General features: G+C 33.2%; 1 protein-coding gene across 1 annotated transcript; it reads right to left on the bottom strand.

Moving 5' to 3' along the window:
* Window positions 1–6,154: 6,154 nt before the first annotated feature.
* LOC106763459 lies at window positions 6,155–8,024 on the bottom strand. Its single transcript, XM_014647652.2, has 2 exons — window positions 7,028–8,024; window positions 6,155–6,517 (listed from the first exon to the last, which is right to left on the bottom strand). The coding sequence occupies exons 1-2, from the start codon at window positions 7,742–7,744 to the stop codon at window positions 6,401–6,403; spliced, it is 834 nt and encodes a 277-aa protein (XP_014503138.1). The 5' UTR covers window positions 7,745–8,024; the 3' UTR covers window positions 6,155–6,400.
* Between the last annotated feature and the right edge of the window lie 10,321 nt (window positions 8,025–18,345).

Genomic DNA, 18,345 nt, shown 5'->3' with positions numbered 1-18,345 from the left:
GCACCCCTTCATCAAATATATCTTTAAAAACACTACAACACCATGTAGTTGGTCCATCAGGTCTTGTTTACCCATTATGTTATCAATAGTCTACACACACCCTTGGAATACTCCTTTTTCTTTATCAACAACACTATGGTTTTCTCGAACACTGACACACTTGGTCTAACGTTTCCTCCAACAAGTCCTCCATTTTCCTTTTCAGTTTCACAAAAACAGTTAAGCCACTCAACAAAGTGCTACTGATATTGACCACATTCCAAGCACCAAGTTTATAGAGAACTCCACCTCATGGAGAATTTTTCCTATCTCCCTTAAATGACCTTCCAAGAACTTCCTTTGAAAACATATTATACGCTTTTCCACATCTTGAATCCCTATTATATTTTCACTAATAAAAAATTTTAAGTGGCTTAAATAGCACAACACTCTGCCTCCACTTCAACTCACTTTAAACGTGATGTCCAATCACCAACTTCAGCCTATCTGAGTTTAGAAAAACAAATACTTGTTGACCTCAAGGAATGAGAATGTTATTTACAAACAACCAATCCATTCTCGATGTCACATTCAACTCCTATTAAAGGTAAGCAAATCAAGTTAACCTTGAATCTGCGTTCCTTTACTACCATTGAACACTCTACACAACCAAAGAGCTGAAGCTTATCTAGAAAGAGTGTTGACATCAAAACTCAAATTGCAACTCTTAATTTGATAAACCCAATTTTTCTACTCATACACTTTCAAACTTGTTAAGCCAAGATCGTCTATAAGACTAAATTGTCTAAACGTCCTCATATATTTTGAAGTTTAACAAACATAAACGAAATAAGCATATGACAGAGTGCTATCTCTGGGGAAAAAATTAGATAAAAGATAAGCGATTTATGAAAAAAGCTTTGTGAAATATAAAGACCTTGACAAAAGCTTTAGTAAACACATAAATACATGAATAAACACGTTAAACGGTTTCCCTATTAAACGCGTCAATAAGAGTCTTGTTGAATGCACTCACATTATACATTGCTAAGCAATTCCCAAACAAGCTCTCGATATGTCTTGATAGACAAATTTTCAAAATATGTTTTTGGAAGGTACGCTAAAAGTCTTAAACGATGATCCAAAAACTTGTGTTGAAAGACACCTTGCTAAACAAAGTTTTGAACAAAACAAAGATAACTTGAAAAAACCTTGTGCCAAATGATTTCTTTCATCTAACAATGAAAATTTCATAAACTACATGGTATCTTAGTCAAATGCTTAAATGATCAAATCCTGCCTAAATAGCAGAAAATATGAAAAACACTTTGTTATTTCGAACAAACATTAAATGTCATTAAATTCCATTAAATGCACACGTTTAAAAACAACAAAAGTGATTAGAAAAAGGACATATCTGCCTGCATGCATATCTACTTTACTCTGCGCAAATTACCTATGTCAAGTATCCACCTGTTTCATCCTATACAAATCAAAAGTGGACGTTATAGACAAACAAGAAATTCATGGAATGTTCGCTCTAACAAAAGTCACGCTAGGAAGTTTGTACAACCTACTTTTGATAAAAAATTAAAAAAGCATGTTTGCTCTGACAAGTTAACTTTAACCAACGATTGCTACCTATGACAAGGCTAAGAAGATCCGAAGATCAAAGCAAAGTACTATTTAACGGAAATTTTCTTGAAGCTTATATATTGAAGAATGGTGAAGAAAAGAGCAAGAAAATAAAAAGAACATAAAAGAAAATATCAGTGAAGAAAAGAAAAGTTCAAAGGAAAAAGAAAATATTCTCAAGCTTCATAGAATCATAAGCTTACTATTGTAAGAAGAGAGAAAACTCTGAGATTCTATTAGATTAAATTGTATTGTATACACATCCTGTCTGTGAGAGTAATCGCTAAGGACTTGTAAGCGATCTGTTTGATTGTAAATTCTAAAGAGAATTCAAACACCTAATGCTTAACTCGGTGGGGTTAAACAACAACTAGACGAGTTTGCCTAGTAGAAACAAATAATGGGTGAAACTCAACGAGTGTATCAGGAAGATACCGGGAGTGTCTAGGGATACCAGGAGTGGTGAAGAATACAACACAACTAGGAGTATGTTAGTTTACTATGGCTTCGCCATAAATTTGCTCATCCCCATCAAATCTTGACATAAGACCTCTTTCAACTTTTATCCCTAAACTTCATTCTCTATATGAGTCTGAGTTTAGTAGAGTTGAGATGACCTCAGCTTCTATACACATACTCAATGGATACACTACACTATATAATATGGTATTCCTTCTTAGGAAAACCTCATTTGTATAATACACACATATTAACAAAATTTTCCAATCAAAACTTCAATGATTCTAGGAAAATCATCACCATTACCATTAATACCTCATTTTTCCTTCCTCATTCATCCCACAAAATCCATATATAAGTAAAATCATAATTCAATAGTTGTATAAAACCAAACAAAATCTCAATACAATTTAACACTCATCATTATCACACAACTATCATCCTTTCATTTATCATTATATTTCATCATTTAAGGCATATTAAAATTAATCAACACCGTAATAATCAATAAATTATCATAGTTCCATCATAACATATCATTCAGTCATCTTAGATTCGCTTAATGATAACGGTTGAAATTACCGTTATCTGTGACTTAATTTTGATATAAAAACACCCTTTTTGACTTAGAAACCTGCTTGAAATCATGATTTTGTTTAAGTTGTGTGAATAAGAGAGTTGAGGGTGAACTTAAGGATTTCATGGCTATATTTCCTTATTTTAGCATGAATTGAGACGATTCAGAAGAAAAGATGAAGTATCAAGGAGTTAGAACTCATAAAGGTCTGGAAAAGCATCAGAAAGAAGGATTGCAGGATGCTTGAGCGCCTAGAATTCACTATCTCATGCCTGACTGCCCTTTTTTGAGGCCCTCAGCGCAGAAAGCTTCGGGTTCGCACCTAGGCACCCTTTTGGGGACACTAAGCGCCACTTCCTCGAGTCGCACCATGCCTGGGTGCCCTTTCAGGAGCGTTGAGCGCCAATACTTGTTGTTTCACGCCTGAGCGCCCTAAGTGGGGCGCTGAGTGCTGGCGATATTGGATTAGGCTGTGTTTCTAATTTTATTTCGATCTATTTAAGGACTTGGACGTCCTAGGCATTATATCTTTTGACAAAAGAGGCACATAAACACACTTTTTCACTCTCTGGAGGCAGATTTGGATGCGGGAGCTTCCATCTTCAATTTCTAGGGTTTTTCTATCTAATTCTTTTTTATTGTACATCTACAATAGTGAACTAAATTTTATTTGTTGTTGGGAAATGATGTAACCTTGTGAACTCTCGTGTATTTGAATTGATTTTTAAATACATAAGCTTATTTCCTTAATTATTAGGGTTTTTCTCCTTTGCTCATTGCTTGCTTTGTTTAACTCATTCATAGCATGATGTATGAATTGCTTGAGTATCGGAAGATATCTTACAATTCAAGTTCTGGAGAATCTCTCCCAAAAGCAATATTGCCCAGGGATGGGGATATGAGTTTTGGTTGTCTTAAGCTTTTGTGCATATGTAATGTAGAATTAATTATTAGGGATGCAACGGATTGTGACCTAGTAATTAATGATCGGGTTTTAAGTATTTTAGATAGTGACATTGACATTAATGAAGAAGAAGAATTCTTATATACATGAGAATAAGCTAGGTGAAATCTAACCCCAACAACATGTTCATCTCATAATAGTAATGTCATTCGTTCATCTTTGTGCTTCTGTTCAATTGATCAAATTGCATTCGTATTTAATTTAATTTGCATTTTAAACCAAATGAGTTTGTTCTCAAGTCTTATTTAATCAAGAAATCACATAACTGTTAAGTTCGCGAGTCTCTTGGGAAACGATACTTGGTATTACCATGTTTGTTACTTGATACGATTCGATACACTTGTCAATTCAGTAACACTTAACGAATTTGTTTCACTCAGTGAACCCCTTCTTGGGGGAGGGTTTGCCCATCGGTAACTAAGGGCACCCAATAGAAATGGAATAGATGGGTCTATTTCAACTAGAGCCTATTGCCACCTCAACGACAACCAACGTGAAGACTAGCACCCAACAACCCAAGCCTAGAACCCAACGCCTAAGTCACTGGAAATTGAATATCAGTTGGTTCCCAACAGTTCATGGGTGGCGCCCAACGGTAAGGCCTCTAAACTTCACTAGAAATTTAATATCAATCCGTTCCCAATAGTCTCTAAGTAGCGCTCAACGCCATGTACCGCTAGGGCTCTTTGACTTCAATTTTCAGTGTTGTGCCTAGTGCTACCTAATCACCGCCTAACGTTGTATAAAAAATCAAAGAATAAATAGGCACATCAATTAGCTTAAGTGACTCCAATTGGTGTTTTATCCCTTTTATAAGTCCTAATTAATACCAAATCAGTTTGAAATAACCATTAGAAGCCAATTGTTCATACTAATATGACTATTCGTAATTATTCTTCAAATCAAACAACAATTCAAAATACACACCATGTTTTATCACAACTTCTCAATACAAAATTCACTTAATAATGTTTTTCACAAATTTAAATCCAATAGAGAAAAATCACACAAATCAAATACCTAATTTAATTTAACAATGTTCAACACATGTTAAACTAAATCAAGCAATTTACAATCAAACAATTCAACCATTACATAAAAATTAACATAAACATAGGTAAACAAGATAAATTAAACTATAAGAATATTCTTAGCTTATCTTATATGGCTTAAAAGTCCGTAACTCAAGGATGCTTCCAAAACTCAAAAATAGATTAACAAGTGAACTTATTCTGTTTTAAATTCTGATCAATTAAAAATGTCTTTACAATAAGTTTATTGACAGTCTCTAATTGTCAAATAAATGAAAGACAGACTAAAAAAATAAGAGAAAGGTCCAAAGAAATTTTAGAAAATAGTTTTTCTAAAATATTTATTTATAATTTATTATATTTTTTTAATAAAATAGTTTAGTATCATCTTTAAAATCATTATTATTCTTAAACTATTTTATAATTCTTTATGAGTACAATAAAATTAGCAATTATAACTAATTCTATATTTTTGTGAAATATATATTTTTTTCCTTAAAATTTTAAATATTAATATTTTAATCAATGATTGTAAATTCATATTACCGTCTACAATTAATGTATCTATGGAATTTGACTCTTTTAATGAGTATAATGATTATAGAAAAAAAAAAAAAACAGGATAAAAGCCATAAATTACAATAAGTTGTATCCTTATTAAATATGTACTTAATTTTATATAGTTTAAAATTTAAAAACTGCTAAATGTACATTAAGCGAAAAAGAAAGGTATTTTTAAAATGTTAAAGGTATCTAATCTATTTATATTTGGAGTTTAAATGATTTTTGTAAATTATCTTTCAACTTTGTATAAAATTACTTAATAATAATTTAAGAAACAATACTATAATATATTCATACACACAAACAATCAAACAAACCTGACTCAACTCGATTCATTTATTAGATTTATTAATAAGCAGTGAACTTAATTCATAATATGATTGTTTTGGATTATACATGTTGACTCATTAAATTATTTAATAACAAATTTTTTAAATTAAAAAATAATAAAAAATTTTTAAATCAAAATTTAACCCAATCAAACTTGGATGAGCCAAGAGTTTTTAGTGAATCCTTCAAAGTTTCTCCTTATTGAAACTTTAAATTATTTTCAATTAAATTCGACTCAAATCTTATTTATTTTTTTTATTAAAAAAAATTGTATTTAGATTTTCAGAATACAAATTATATATAAAAAGATATTTATGTATATTTTTTCATGAAAAATTAAAATAGAAAAAATGTGATTTTTTAGTTAATCTAATATTTCTTCTTTGTATGTTTACAATATTTTTTCAAATTCTATCTTTTACTATCATAAACTTTTTTTCGAATGAATTACAACTCCTCTTTTGTTTTCTTTTTTTTTTCATTTTTTTTCTATTTTTTACATAATATATATATATATATTATATTATATTATATTACGTAAACTCATTTAATTTCCTGTTTTGTTTTAACTGAATTTGGCAATTACTAAAATCAAAACAGCTAGATACATCTTGATATACTAGTTCAAAAATAATAATCAAATAATAATAAAAGTGACTACAATCTGTGACTTAAATTACAAGATCACAGAAAATATACAGAGCAAACATCAACAATCTAGCATCATGGTTTTCTTTTTTGACAGAAATGTGGCATCAGTTATTTACAGCAATATAGAATATGGCCAGATTCATAGATATCTTATGAACTATTCATCCATTGTACATTCCAATTGCTTCATGAACTCACCTAATCAATGCTTCAGAGACCATCGTAATAACCACCAACACTTATATGAGCTCTGCTCATAGGAACACCTCTTGCTGCAGAAATTACATCATTTAATTTGGTTGCATGCTGCACCACTTGCTTAATCCTCTGAAATCACAACCAACAACCAATTAAAGCAACAACATTGGATCAAAACCAGATAACTATTTAATATTCCAAATTGCAATCGCCAAAAGATTCCAAAAATCTCGCCACACGTAAACAGACTTTTTCTTTCCTTGACATTTCTCAAACAAACAAACAACAAAACCCAATACTAAATCGTTCTCAGAATTTTACTCATGATCAATGACGTTGTCAAAAACTGTGACCAAACACAGTTGACACTTTAAAAAGTCACAAATGAACTGAATATTTCAAAAAAAAAAATAAGTTTATACAGTTCTTAAGATGATAAACGAAAGCAGAATTCTACTTCAGTGTTTCATGCTATAAAAAGGTTTTCATTACTTGTCAGCATCAATCACAGAATTTAATCTTCATTCTAATAGAAAACCAACATTGAATACAGTAATGAAACTCCAAAATCTTGATATTGCAGTTTCAGTTTTACAAGGAACAAACTCAGTGAAAATAAAAAAACTGAGATTAGCTTACCTTGTCATCAGCATAGATCTGGAACCGGATTTTCTGATCCTGCTTTAGTTTGTTCCTTTGCTGGCTTCCAAAGAAGAGAACACAAATAGTAGCAGCAGCAACACCAAAAGAACATATGGCTCCAACACCAGTCAAACTCCATTTCCACAAGTTGAAACCACTGCTATTTTCTTCCTCCCAAGTGGACTTCTCTTCTTTCTCAGACACTTCCTTCTCCATAACCCTTCTTCTGGGAGAGGTGATGATCTCTATGGTTTCACCTTTGTCCTCAAATTTGAAGCCTCCTGCATCAATTGGAGGCAAGATTCCCCTGTTACTTGACTTGGGGGAGTCCATTTTCATGTCAGCAAAATCACTCTTCTCCTTGATCTTGAAGAAAACCTTCACTCTATCAGCCTCCACTGCCTCAAAATCCTTTGTTTTCTCTGATGGGGCAACTGCATCCAATCCCACAGGACCATTTTTTATGATGTCTTTCACCAAAACATCTTTTGGGGCCACGCCAATTCTTGGCTCCAATTCAATCGGCAAAGGAACTAGCTGAGTGCGCACCCTTGGTGGTGGTGGTGGTGACGAGCAAAAGTAGTCCATGTCAAACACACTCTTTGAGTCCAACTTTCCCTTTCCAAGTGAATTCTTTTGCTTTTGCTTCTCACCATCTTCGTTGAAATCAAGGTACCCATCATCAGACAGAAACTCCCACTCATCAATATCCATTAAGATGGTTCAAGAGTGATCACCAAAAAACCAGGTTGGTTGATCTATTATATGAGAAATAGAAAGCAAAACTGATCAAAGAATGAAACTTGAAAATTGGGTGTTGAATTATTGAAGCAAAAGATGTAAGCTTTTGGGGAATTTCATCACCATGAATGTGCCCTTATGGAAAACTCTTTCATGGTTTAAGTGTTTATCTTTGTTGAAGATGACAATTTTGAGCATGGTCCAGGTGGTCCCACTAAGGAGAATTACTTCTTAGATAGGATTCCTTGATATTTCTTTTCAATTTTCTATAGGGTTATTTAAAGGAGTATTAAAGGACACCAACAAAATAAAACTCAAACTCTATTATATATACCTAAACAATAGGGAACAGTTAAATTTGAATAAAGCTCAGATTTTTATTCTGTGCCCAAAAGCATGGAAGTAATGACTAATGACCAAGTTAATCAAAGGTTCTACCTTTAACTTCCTACTTGTTATCATTTAATGATTTTGTAACCACTACAAGTAGAGAGAGGCTTTCACATGAGAAGAGAAAGAAAATAAAAATTTCTTTTATTGCTTTTGCTCTTATCAACGGAGAGATTGTCGGTTGCATATTGATAAAGACACAAAGAAAGTAAAAGAAGATAGACTGAAGCCACATCACATCACATTGACATTGTCCATAAGTTTGTTCTTCATTTTAATCAAGTATTCATTTTAATCGAGTAGTTTAGATTTTCATTTATAAGTTACTTTTTCGTATAAGATTATTATATTAACATAAATCATATATTACTATTAAATGTATTATATGTAAGCTCTATTGATTTTCTCAATATAATATTAATTCAATTATTTAAAAAATATAATTATAACAACAAATATATCTAAATCAATTAAACATAACTACAACTAAAAAAAATTATATAGCATCATTATCCTTTACCATATATGTTTAAATAATTATTATTCATTTGTTAACATCAATAAAATAATTATCGCAAAAAAAATCAATAACACAAAAAAGAAACAAAAAAAATCATAGGATAAGTTAGAGGTCAAAAGGAAACATTATTGAATTATTTATTAACATTTATAAAGCACTAGAAAACTTAAAAAAAAATACATATTAGATTTAATTATTCAGATATATGATTTGACATATATATTCAATGTAGGTGTGTATTTATAGTAGTATGTATATATACTGTACAGAGTCTTAAATACAAGGGTTATTACCCTACTACTTACAAGATTAATCTTTTCATTCTTAACTAAAAAGCTAGGGAAAAGACCTCGTGTCATTTTCTCCCCCACTATATTCATCTCTATATAAGTTGAATAACTGGTAGAATATCAGAAGACCTACTTTTAGAACTCTCATATGTCATAACATACATTAAACATATACGACAACCAATTTCTCCTTGGATCGGTTCCAATCATTCACAAATCATATTATAAGCCAACCATTGTTTTAACATTTACATAATCAGGCAGGTTAAACACATCATAAGAGATATATGTAAATTTAGTTAAGATTTTGATATTTTCGCTCAACAGCAATATCTGCTCGATTAGTTAGTAAGGTCTGACAAAACAATCACTCAACCACCAAATTTGCTCATTCAGCGAGTAGTGTTGACAATACACTTGCTTAGTGACCAAATAGCTCATTTAGCGAGAATATGAGTAGAACTTACAGATTTAAATTCACTAAGTGAGTATATTCTCGCCCAATGATTCTCAAGTCAGTGAACTCTCTAATTTTGTCCTCGCCAAGTGAGATTTTGCTCGACCAACACTACCAAATCAATAGCTCTCTAACTTTCATTCACCCAGCAAGTATATGTTTTCCAACAAGTGTGCATAATTCTGTAAAATTGAATTTTGAATATTTATGTCACTTTGGAACTATAAAACAATTTAACACCAACCACAAATGACCAAAACAACCAACCATTAGATTATACACAATTCAATAATTTTTTTCACCTCGAATGAAATTTCAACCACACAACATCTCATAATTTGAAAATAGGAAAAATTCAATCACATCATCGTTAAAGACGATCACAAATCCTACCAGAACTCAACATGTTATATTTCATCAGACAACTCAATAACACGAATCAACTATCATTTAAGCATAAACTCAAAAATTATAAATTATTCATCAGTTTAAATCAATGTAACTCGCTTCCCAACTAAACGTCTCTAAAGGTCTTAAAACAGCTCCAAAAGAACAGGAAACTCTATCTGTTACTACGAACAACAGAATCACGATTAGGACACACCATTATGACCATTAATTAATAAAGACTTTTAAAGATGACTTAAACGTCACATGCAACCCAAGATAATTCACATGCAAAGGAAAACTAAATAGACCAGAGAGAGGAGTAGAAAACTAACTTACTATATCTGAGAAACTAATCAAATGAAAATGGAGAGCTCGCCTTAAAGATTAATGATAACGGTTGAAAACCGTTATTTTTACACTTAATTTTGATATCAAATGCACCTTTTTGACTTAGAAACTTGTTTTGATTCATGATTTTGCTTTAGTTTTGTGAATAAGAGAGTTGAGGATATGCTTGATGATTTTATTACTAAATTCCCTTGATTTTGTAGGTTTTTGGAATGATTTGAATGAAGGGTTGCAGCATCAAGGAGTTGCAGTGCAGAAAAGTCCACCAGAAACCAGAAAAGTCAACCAGAATGCAGAAAAGTCAACTAGTCAACCAAAAAAGTCAAGTAGTCAACCAGAATGCTAAAAAAGTCAACCAGAGCGAGTTTTGGGCCAGTTTCTACGATTTTTATGATCTGTTTTGGGCCTGGAACCGTTTTCTATTATTTTTGTGTCCTATTTAAAGACCTGGACACCTTAGGGAATGTATCTTTTGATGGCTTAAGCACAGAAACACATTTTTCACCCCTTTGGGGGCATATTTGGGGATGCGGGAGCTCTCATATTCTCTTTCTAGGGTTTCTATCTCTTCCATTCCATTGTACACCTAGTTTCTTCATGATGATGGAGAACTAATCTTATTTGTTGCTGGGGAATGATGTAACCTCTAAACTCTCTTGTATTTGAATTTATGCTTCTTTCCTTAACTGATAGAGATATTTTTCTTTTATGTATGGCATAAATCTTATGATTTGTAAGTATCATGAGGAGATATCGCACTCTTAAGGTTGGTGGATTTGGGGAAGGTGACAATTTTCCTCTTCTCTCCCTAAGATTGGTATCATGAGATATCTACAAATCGTTATCTGGGGAATTCTCTCAGGAGCAATATTACCTAGACATAGGGATAGGAGGACCGATTTCCTTTAAGCTTCTGTGCGAATGTAATGCATGATCAATTGCTAGGGAGACAAGACATTGTAAACTAGTAATTAGGAGTAGGCTCTTTTCACCAAGACATTGGGTTTATGGTAAATTAGAAAGTGGAATTAGCATTAATAAAGAAGATGAATCCATTTATGCATGAGAGTGATTAGGTGAAATCTAAACCCTAACATCATATTCATCTCATATTATCAACATCATCCATTAACTTTTGTGTTTAGCCTCAATTGATCAAATTGCATGCATATTTACTTTTATCGTTTTGCATTCAAAAATGCCAAAATATTGTTCTTATAGTCTTGATTGGTTAAGCAAAAGCACAATTGTTTAGTGTCGTGAGTCTCTTGGAAAAACGATGTCTTACCATTTTATATTACTTGATATGATTCGGTACACTTGTCGAAATCTTAACAATTACGCTTGTGATAACGGCTGAATTTACCGTTATTTGTTATGCAATTTTGATATTAAATCAACTCTATTTGACTTAGAAACTTTCTTGATTTCTTGTTTTGAGTTTAAATTGTGTGGATAGATAGTTGAGGTTTTACTTGACGATTTTTATCACTAATTCCCTTGATTTTGTAGGTTATTGGAATGATTTGGAAGAGGAGTTAAAGTATCAAGGAGTTGGAACCCAAAAAGGACAGAAAAAAAACACTAGAAAAGAAGGCCACAGAAGGTTGTAGGACGTCTGGTTGCCCTTTTCTGGGGCCTTGGGTGCAAGTGCTCACGCAACCACGCCTAGTTGCCTTTTTTGGGGCCCTCAGCGCCAGGTAGCTCGCACCAGCGCCTAGTTGCCCTCTAGGGGGCGCTAAGCACCAGACTCCACGTACCGTAGAACGCCTGGTTTCCCCTTTCAAGGCCCTCAACGCCACTTCTCTCGCAGGGACGCTTGCTTTCCCAAGTGGGGGCACTGAGCGCCAGCATGTTGGACCTTTGGACTTGTTTCTGATATATTTAAGGACTTGCTCGCCCTAGGGTTTGTATCTATAGATGGCAGAAGCGCAGAGACACATTTTTCGACCCTCTGGAGGAAAAATTGGATGCGGGAGCTTTCCTTTTCATTTTCTAGGGTTTTTATCTCACTTTCATTCCATTGTACACCTAGGTTCTCCATGACAATGGAGAACTAATCTCATTTGTTGTTGGTGAAGATGTAACCTCTAAACTTTCATGTATTTGAATATGTTCTAAATTATTTTATGCTTATTTCATTAATTGTTAGTGATTTTCTCCTTTACTCAATGCTTGTTATGTTTTGATCACTCTTAGCATGATGTTTTGCTTTCTTTGTTATTGGGAAATACCTAGAGACCATGATGTTTGATTGTCTTAAGCTTCTGTTTATAATGCATAATTCATTACTAGGGATGCAAGGGATTGTGGTCTAATAATTAAGGATAGGCTTTTTACACCGAGGGATCGGGTTCTAAGTAATTTAGAGAGTGACGTTAACAATTTAATGAAGAAGATGAATTCTTACATGCATGAAAGTAAGGACGGTGAAATCTAAATCCTAACAACATTATTATCTCAAATTCTCAACATCATCCATTCATTCTTGTGTTAATTGATCAAATTTTACATTCTGTTGTTATGTTTATTTTTATTGCATTTGAAAACCAACAAATAGTTTTTCAGTCTTAATTAGTTAAGAGATTACACGGTTGTTTAGTGTCGTGAGTCTTCTAGGATACGATACTTGGTCTTACCATTTTATATTACTTTATATGATTCGGTACACTTGTCGAGGTCTTAACAAGTTTTTGGCGCCGTTGCCGGGGACTCGTGGTTTAAACTATACTTTTGTGTGATTCTTAACCAGTTTTGACTTTACTTTTTTTATTGTTTTAATTTTTGTTTATTTTTATTGTTATTTTTTTGGGCTAATTGAGTGCTCTAGTTTTTTTTTTCTCTAGTGTATGCAGGGTTCAATTCGGAATAGAAGCACAAAATTATATAAACCTCTTCTTATAAGTTTGGAAAATAGTAGAATAAGAAGGAAGAACATGACTTCCAGAGAACTTTTTCCCTCTCTTGAAACTCTTGAATAGCCTTTCAATCAATCTGACCAGGAAACAGGAAATATGACGGACAATCATGAAAATCAGAATGGTAGACGTACCTTGGCAGATTATGCAACAGTTACTAGACCTCTTCATTTTAATAGCATTGTAAGGCCGAGGGTTAATGCTACAAGTATGGAGATGAAGCCTGCTCTCATTCAATTGGTGAAGAGCAACCAATTCAATGGATTATGTTATGAAAATCCATATGAACATCTGACCATATTCAATGAAATATGCAATACAGTAAAGATTAATGGCATGCCAGATGAAGCTATTAGGCTTAGCTTGTTTCCTTTCTCTTTGGGAGGAAATGATAAGATGTGGGTTAATTCATTCCTAGAGAATAGTTTAACTGAGTGGGAAGATGTGGTGGCTAAATTCCTAAATAAATATTTCCCTCAGTCAAAGGTCAACAAAGGTAAGCAAGAAATTTCTTCTTTCAGACAGGGCATGGACGAGACTGTAGGTCAAGTGTGGGATAGATTAAAAGGCTTATTGCGGAAGACCCCACACATGGATTTGATGAACCTACACTAGTCATTCTATTCCTTGGAGGACTAAGCCCATAGACGAAATTGATGTTGGATGCCTTAGTTGGAGGTAATATCAAGTGGAAGACTCTAGAGGAAGCCTATGAGTTGATAGAGAATATGACTGCTGTCAACACCCAATTTCGTCCGGAGAAATAAATAATCAAAATTAAAGAATAAGAGAATAATAATGAATGTTGGGCAAAGAAAAAAAGGAAAAGGAAAATAATAAAATAATCTTCCTTAATGCAGGACACGTCACTTTAGAATGTTTTTGAAATATTAGTTTAATATGGTAATAATTTGAATTATATTGTCTGAAAATAATTACAATTAATGTCTTGAATATTATTTTGGTTTATTTTTTATTTTGCAATCAAGACCATTTCTTTCCCTATTTTGTCCATTGTCAATTAATTCTCAATTAAGACAAGATTGTCATAATATTACAATATGTGCCTATAAATACACACTCTGTGGAAGGAAAAAAGGGACTAGAAAAATAGAGAAAAAAACCTAGAGATAATAGAAATTGAAAGAAAGAGTATACAGAAAAATAGGTTCTCACACTTAAGGGTTCTGTCAACAACAACCACCTAAGAAAGCACTAAGGAAGTTCCAGAAGCTAAAAAGGTATGTCGCCTCTACACTCTTATTTTTCTCTTTTTATTATACTTTGAAGTTTTCTTCCAAAGATTTTTCATTTTACGTACAGATAATGTTTTCTTAAAAATCATAATTTTCTTGAATTTAAGTACGCGTTGAACTATGGACAGTTTCTTCTTCTTTTTTTCTTAAAATATAAAAAAAATACAAAACTATTTAAAACCAAAAAAAAGGTTAATTTTTTTAAATTAAATCTTTTTATCAAAATTACGTGATCCCTTATTTCCGGGCTTTTCAAAAATATAAATCAATCCGTGTTTTTTTAAACAAACTCACAAACCTTTTTCTAGATAAAGAACTACGTGATCCCTGATTGTCCATTAATGGATGTACGTAGGACCAAGGTCAATCCTTGTCGGGTTCATAAAACAAAAACTATTTTTTGTTTCCTAATAATTTTATTTTAGTTTAATTTCATTTTTATTTTTTTGGGGAAAATTATTTATTTTGGAAAACCACGTTAATTTTATACATTTAATTAAAGGTACTGCCTCTAGGCAGGCGCAATAGGGTGCTAATACCTGCCTTACGCGTAACCGATTCCCGAACTTAAAAATCTATTTTTTGTAGAACATGCTTTTATTTTAGGGTTTTTCCATAGTTTTTCCATAATAAATTATGGTAGCGACTCCCAAAATATTTTTTAAACCCGTTTGTTTTTCTGTTCGTCGTCCCGTCGCGATCCCGGTTGCGACAACTGCCAATGATAATGAGATGCATAGTGAAAGAGCTCAATTTCAAAAGAAAAGAGTTCTACAATTACAATCTCAAGAGGCTCTATTAGCTCAAAATAAAATTATAACTCAAAAATTGGAGACTCTTATGAAGAAAATCTCTCAACTCCCTAAGGAGTTGCAAAATGTTTCTCAAGCTCAACATCAACTTTGTGAGCTATGTGGTGGAGATCATGTCAATAGATAATGTGCTATGCAAGCTAGTACCCAAGAAGAAGTCAATTCTCAGGTAACTACAACCAAGGGTGAAAACCCCACCCAAGTATAGGTCAAGGGCAAGCTGGGCAATTCAATAGACCACCACAACAGCAATGGCAACAACATCCCTCCTTATCTGATAGAACTATAAAGTTAAAGGAGACACTCCAACAATTTATGCAAGTTTCTATCTCCAATCATAAAAGCATTGAAGCTGTTATAAGGAATTTAGAGATACAAGTTGGCCAACTGGCTAAAAAGTTGGAGGATAAGTCTGATAAAAATTTTGGGGCTAATATTGAAGTTATCGCTAAGGAGGAATGTAATTTTATTATTGTTGAGATTGTTGATAAGGGAAGCACTGGCTTAGCTAACCTTAATCTCACATTGCTTTAATCACTCTAGTTTTTTATGATGACAGCACATTATTAATAACACATGTCTTGTTATGTGTTACATGTTCTGTCCCTTATTGGTTGATATCTTATTGAACATGTTGTGTGTTGATCTTGGTATATGAATGCATATTCACTGTTTTGATATATGTTACATCTGTTGTGATTGCATTGCATATGCTTTGGAAAAGGAAAACCACAAGCACTTTGATGAACTTAAATAGTATGGCAAATCTGATAGTTTAAGTTGACTTCATTATTAATGGAATCGATTAAGATTGAAGACTTTGCACAGATTTTCAAATACAATGCTATGTGAGATTTTACATTGAAAAGAATTTCAATATGTGTAGATGTGTCGAAGTCGACTGTGTGCACTATGCATTCGACTTTGTTAGTTGTTTGATTTGGAATTATGTTATGCTTGTGAACAGTAACAGCTATATTTTCAAATGTTAGATAAGCATTGTATGAGAGTCAACTGTATTGAATGTGGAATTAATTTGTTTGACTTGACAGCTACTACTTTGACTTAACTGTTATAACTGTCAGAGGACAATCGACTCTATTAGTAGCTTAGTCGACTACAGGAGCGTCTGATTTATGGAAATCTATAAATAGACGAGACCTGGGTTATTCAGAGAACTTTTGGAAGAACTGACATTTTCATATTTTGTTTCAGATTGATTCTCTGTGATTTAGTGCTCCAAGAACTCACCAAGAAGACCGTGGAGATCATTCTTTGAAGAGGTTCTGAAGGAGAATTTTGTCGCGCTTACCGCTTGATCATTATCTGCACAATTGAATGTTCTTTGGATAATCGAGGCTCATGTTACAATCTTCTGGAGATTGTTGTACCTGTTGTGATTACAGGGGGTAGACTCATGGAGTTTGGACACTTTGAGGATTGTTCAAAGTGGGTTGAAGATTGCAGAAGAGGAGATATCTTGTTGCAGATCTTTGTTGTTTGTATTGCCTATATTTTGGTTAGAGGGTTAGAGAGGTATTTTATATTTTTCACGTGGAGGTCTCTATAAAAGCCTTGTTGTAAAAACCTTGACCATTATAGTGCATTTGCTTCCTAGGATTGGAAGGACACTGAATGTAGGCATTGAGGTTGAACCAGTATAAAAACCTGTGTTTGAATTCTCTATCCTTACTCTTTTGCATTTAGTCGACTCTATAATTTGTGTAGTCTACTTTGATATTCTACTACACTTAAATTTCTATTACTTGTGATTCAAGAAATTGTGTAAAGGTTTCTACTATGTGAAAAAGATTTTAAAAAGACTCTGATTTTGAAACCTCACCAATTCACCCCCCCCCTCTTGGTGTTGAAACGAAGCCAACTATTTTTCCAACAATTATGAGCATGACTGGTAAGACATTTGCGGGAAAAAGAACTTGAGAGAAAAGAAAAGAAAGTTGTTGAGAATGAAAACATGAGTAGAGAGAAAAATAAGCTGAGAGAAGATGAAGAGAGAAAAAGTGATGCGGAGAGAAAGAAAGAAAAGAAGAATGATGAGGGGGAGGAAAAAGAAGAAGGAGAGGACAAGAGAAAAGAAAGAATAGTTGAGAAATCTCTTCCTTACCCAAAGAAATATTCTAGGAAGGAAAAAGAGAAACAATTTGGGTATTTTAATGAGATCTTCAAGAAATTGGAGATTACTATTCCATTGACTGAAGCATTGCAACAAATCCTTGCTTATGCGAAATATTTAAAGTAGTTCATCAAAAAGAAGAAATATTTAGATGAGGAGACAATTGAAGTACAGGGTAATTGCAGCACTATTTGTTGAAGACGCTTCCTCCTAAAGTCAAAGATCCGGGAAGTTTTACTATTCATTACACTATTGTGAATTGTGAAATAGGGAAGGCCTTAGTTGATTTAGGTGCTAAAATCAATCTGATGCCCCTATCTGTGCTTAAGAAGATTGGTGATCTTGAGGTCAAATCTATAAATATGATCTTGCAAATGGCGGATAGATCTACCAAGAATCCTTATGGTGTAGTGGAAGATGTAGTGGTTCAAATTGATAAACTTAAATTCCCTATGGATTTTGTAATGATGGAGATGGGGGGAAATGTGGATATCCCGCTCATTCTTGGAAGACCATCCATGAAAACAACCAAGGTTTCCATTAAAGTAGATGAAGGAGTGTTAACATTAAAAGACCGAGATGAGGTTACTATCAATGTCTTCGATGATGTGCAGATTCAAGAAAAGAAAACTAGTCCTAAAACTGTAGATAAAGATTGATACATCAAGGCTTGATGTATGCTTGAAGATCCGTGAGAGAAACCATAGGTAGAGATGATTCAATCGGAGAGAATGAATGGAACAGTACATGAGGTGAAACCAATCGGTGACAATGCAGAATCAGATCTGGATGCAGGTGTTTGGGTTTGGCAGCAGCGGAAGAAGGTGTTTATCAATGGAAATATGGAATGGAGGCTAGCTTGAAGGAGTGTTTACAACTCAGACGGCTTCCACAAGAGGAAGAAAGTTGCATTGGAGAAGCAAGCAATGAAGTGACTCTCGGACATGANAAAGTGTCTATGCATTTCAGCAGAGTTTCTCTAATATCATCCAAAAGTGAATACATGGTGCAGCCAAGGTGAGTTTTATAGACTCCTCATCCTTTGGCCGGTGATGAAAA

Source organism: Vigna radiata, chromosome 1 (assembly GCF_000741045.1).
Source record: "Vigna radiata var. radiata cultivar VC1973A chromosome 1, Vradiata_ver6, whole genome shotgun sequence".
Taxonomy (NCBI): domain Eukaryota; kingdom Viridiplantae; phylum Streptophyta; class Magnoliopsida; order Fabales; family Fabaceae; genus Vigna; species Vigna radiata.
Note: the sequence above shows the minus strand (reverse complement) of the source record. Positions and strands in the feature narration are given on the sequence as shown.

Excerpts from the sequence above, each read along its gene's own strand:
- LOC106763459 (XM_014647652.2), bottom strand. The coding sequence starts at position 7,744 with ATGGATATTGATGAGTGGGAGTTTCTGTCTGATGATGGGTACCTTGAT. Across the intron at positions 6,518-7,027 it reads AGATCTATGCTGATGACAAG|AGGATTAAGCAAGTGGTGCA; the intron begins GTAAGCTAATCT and ends TTGTGATTTCAG.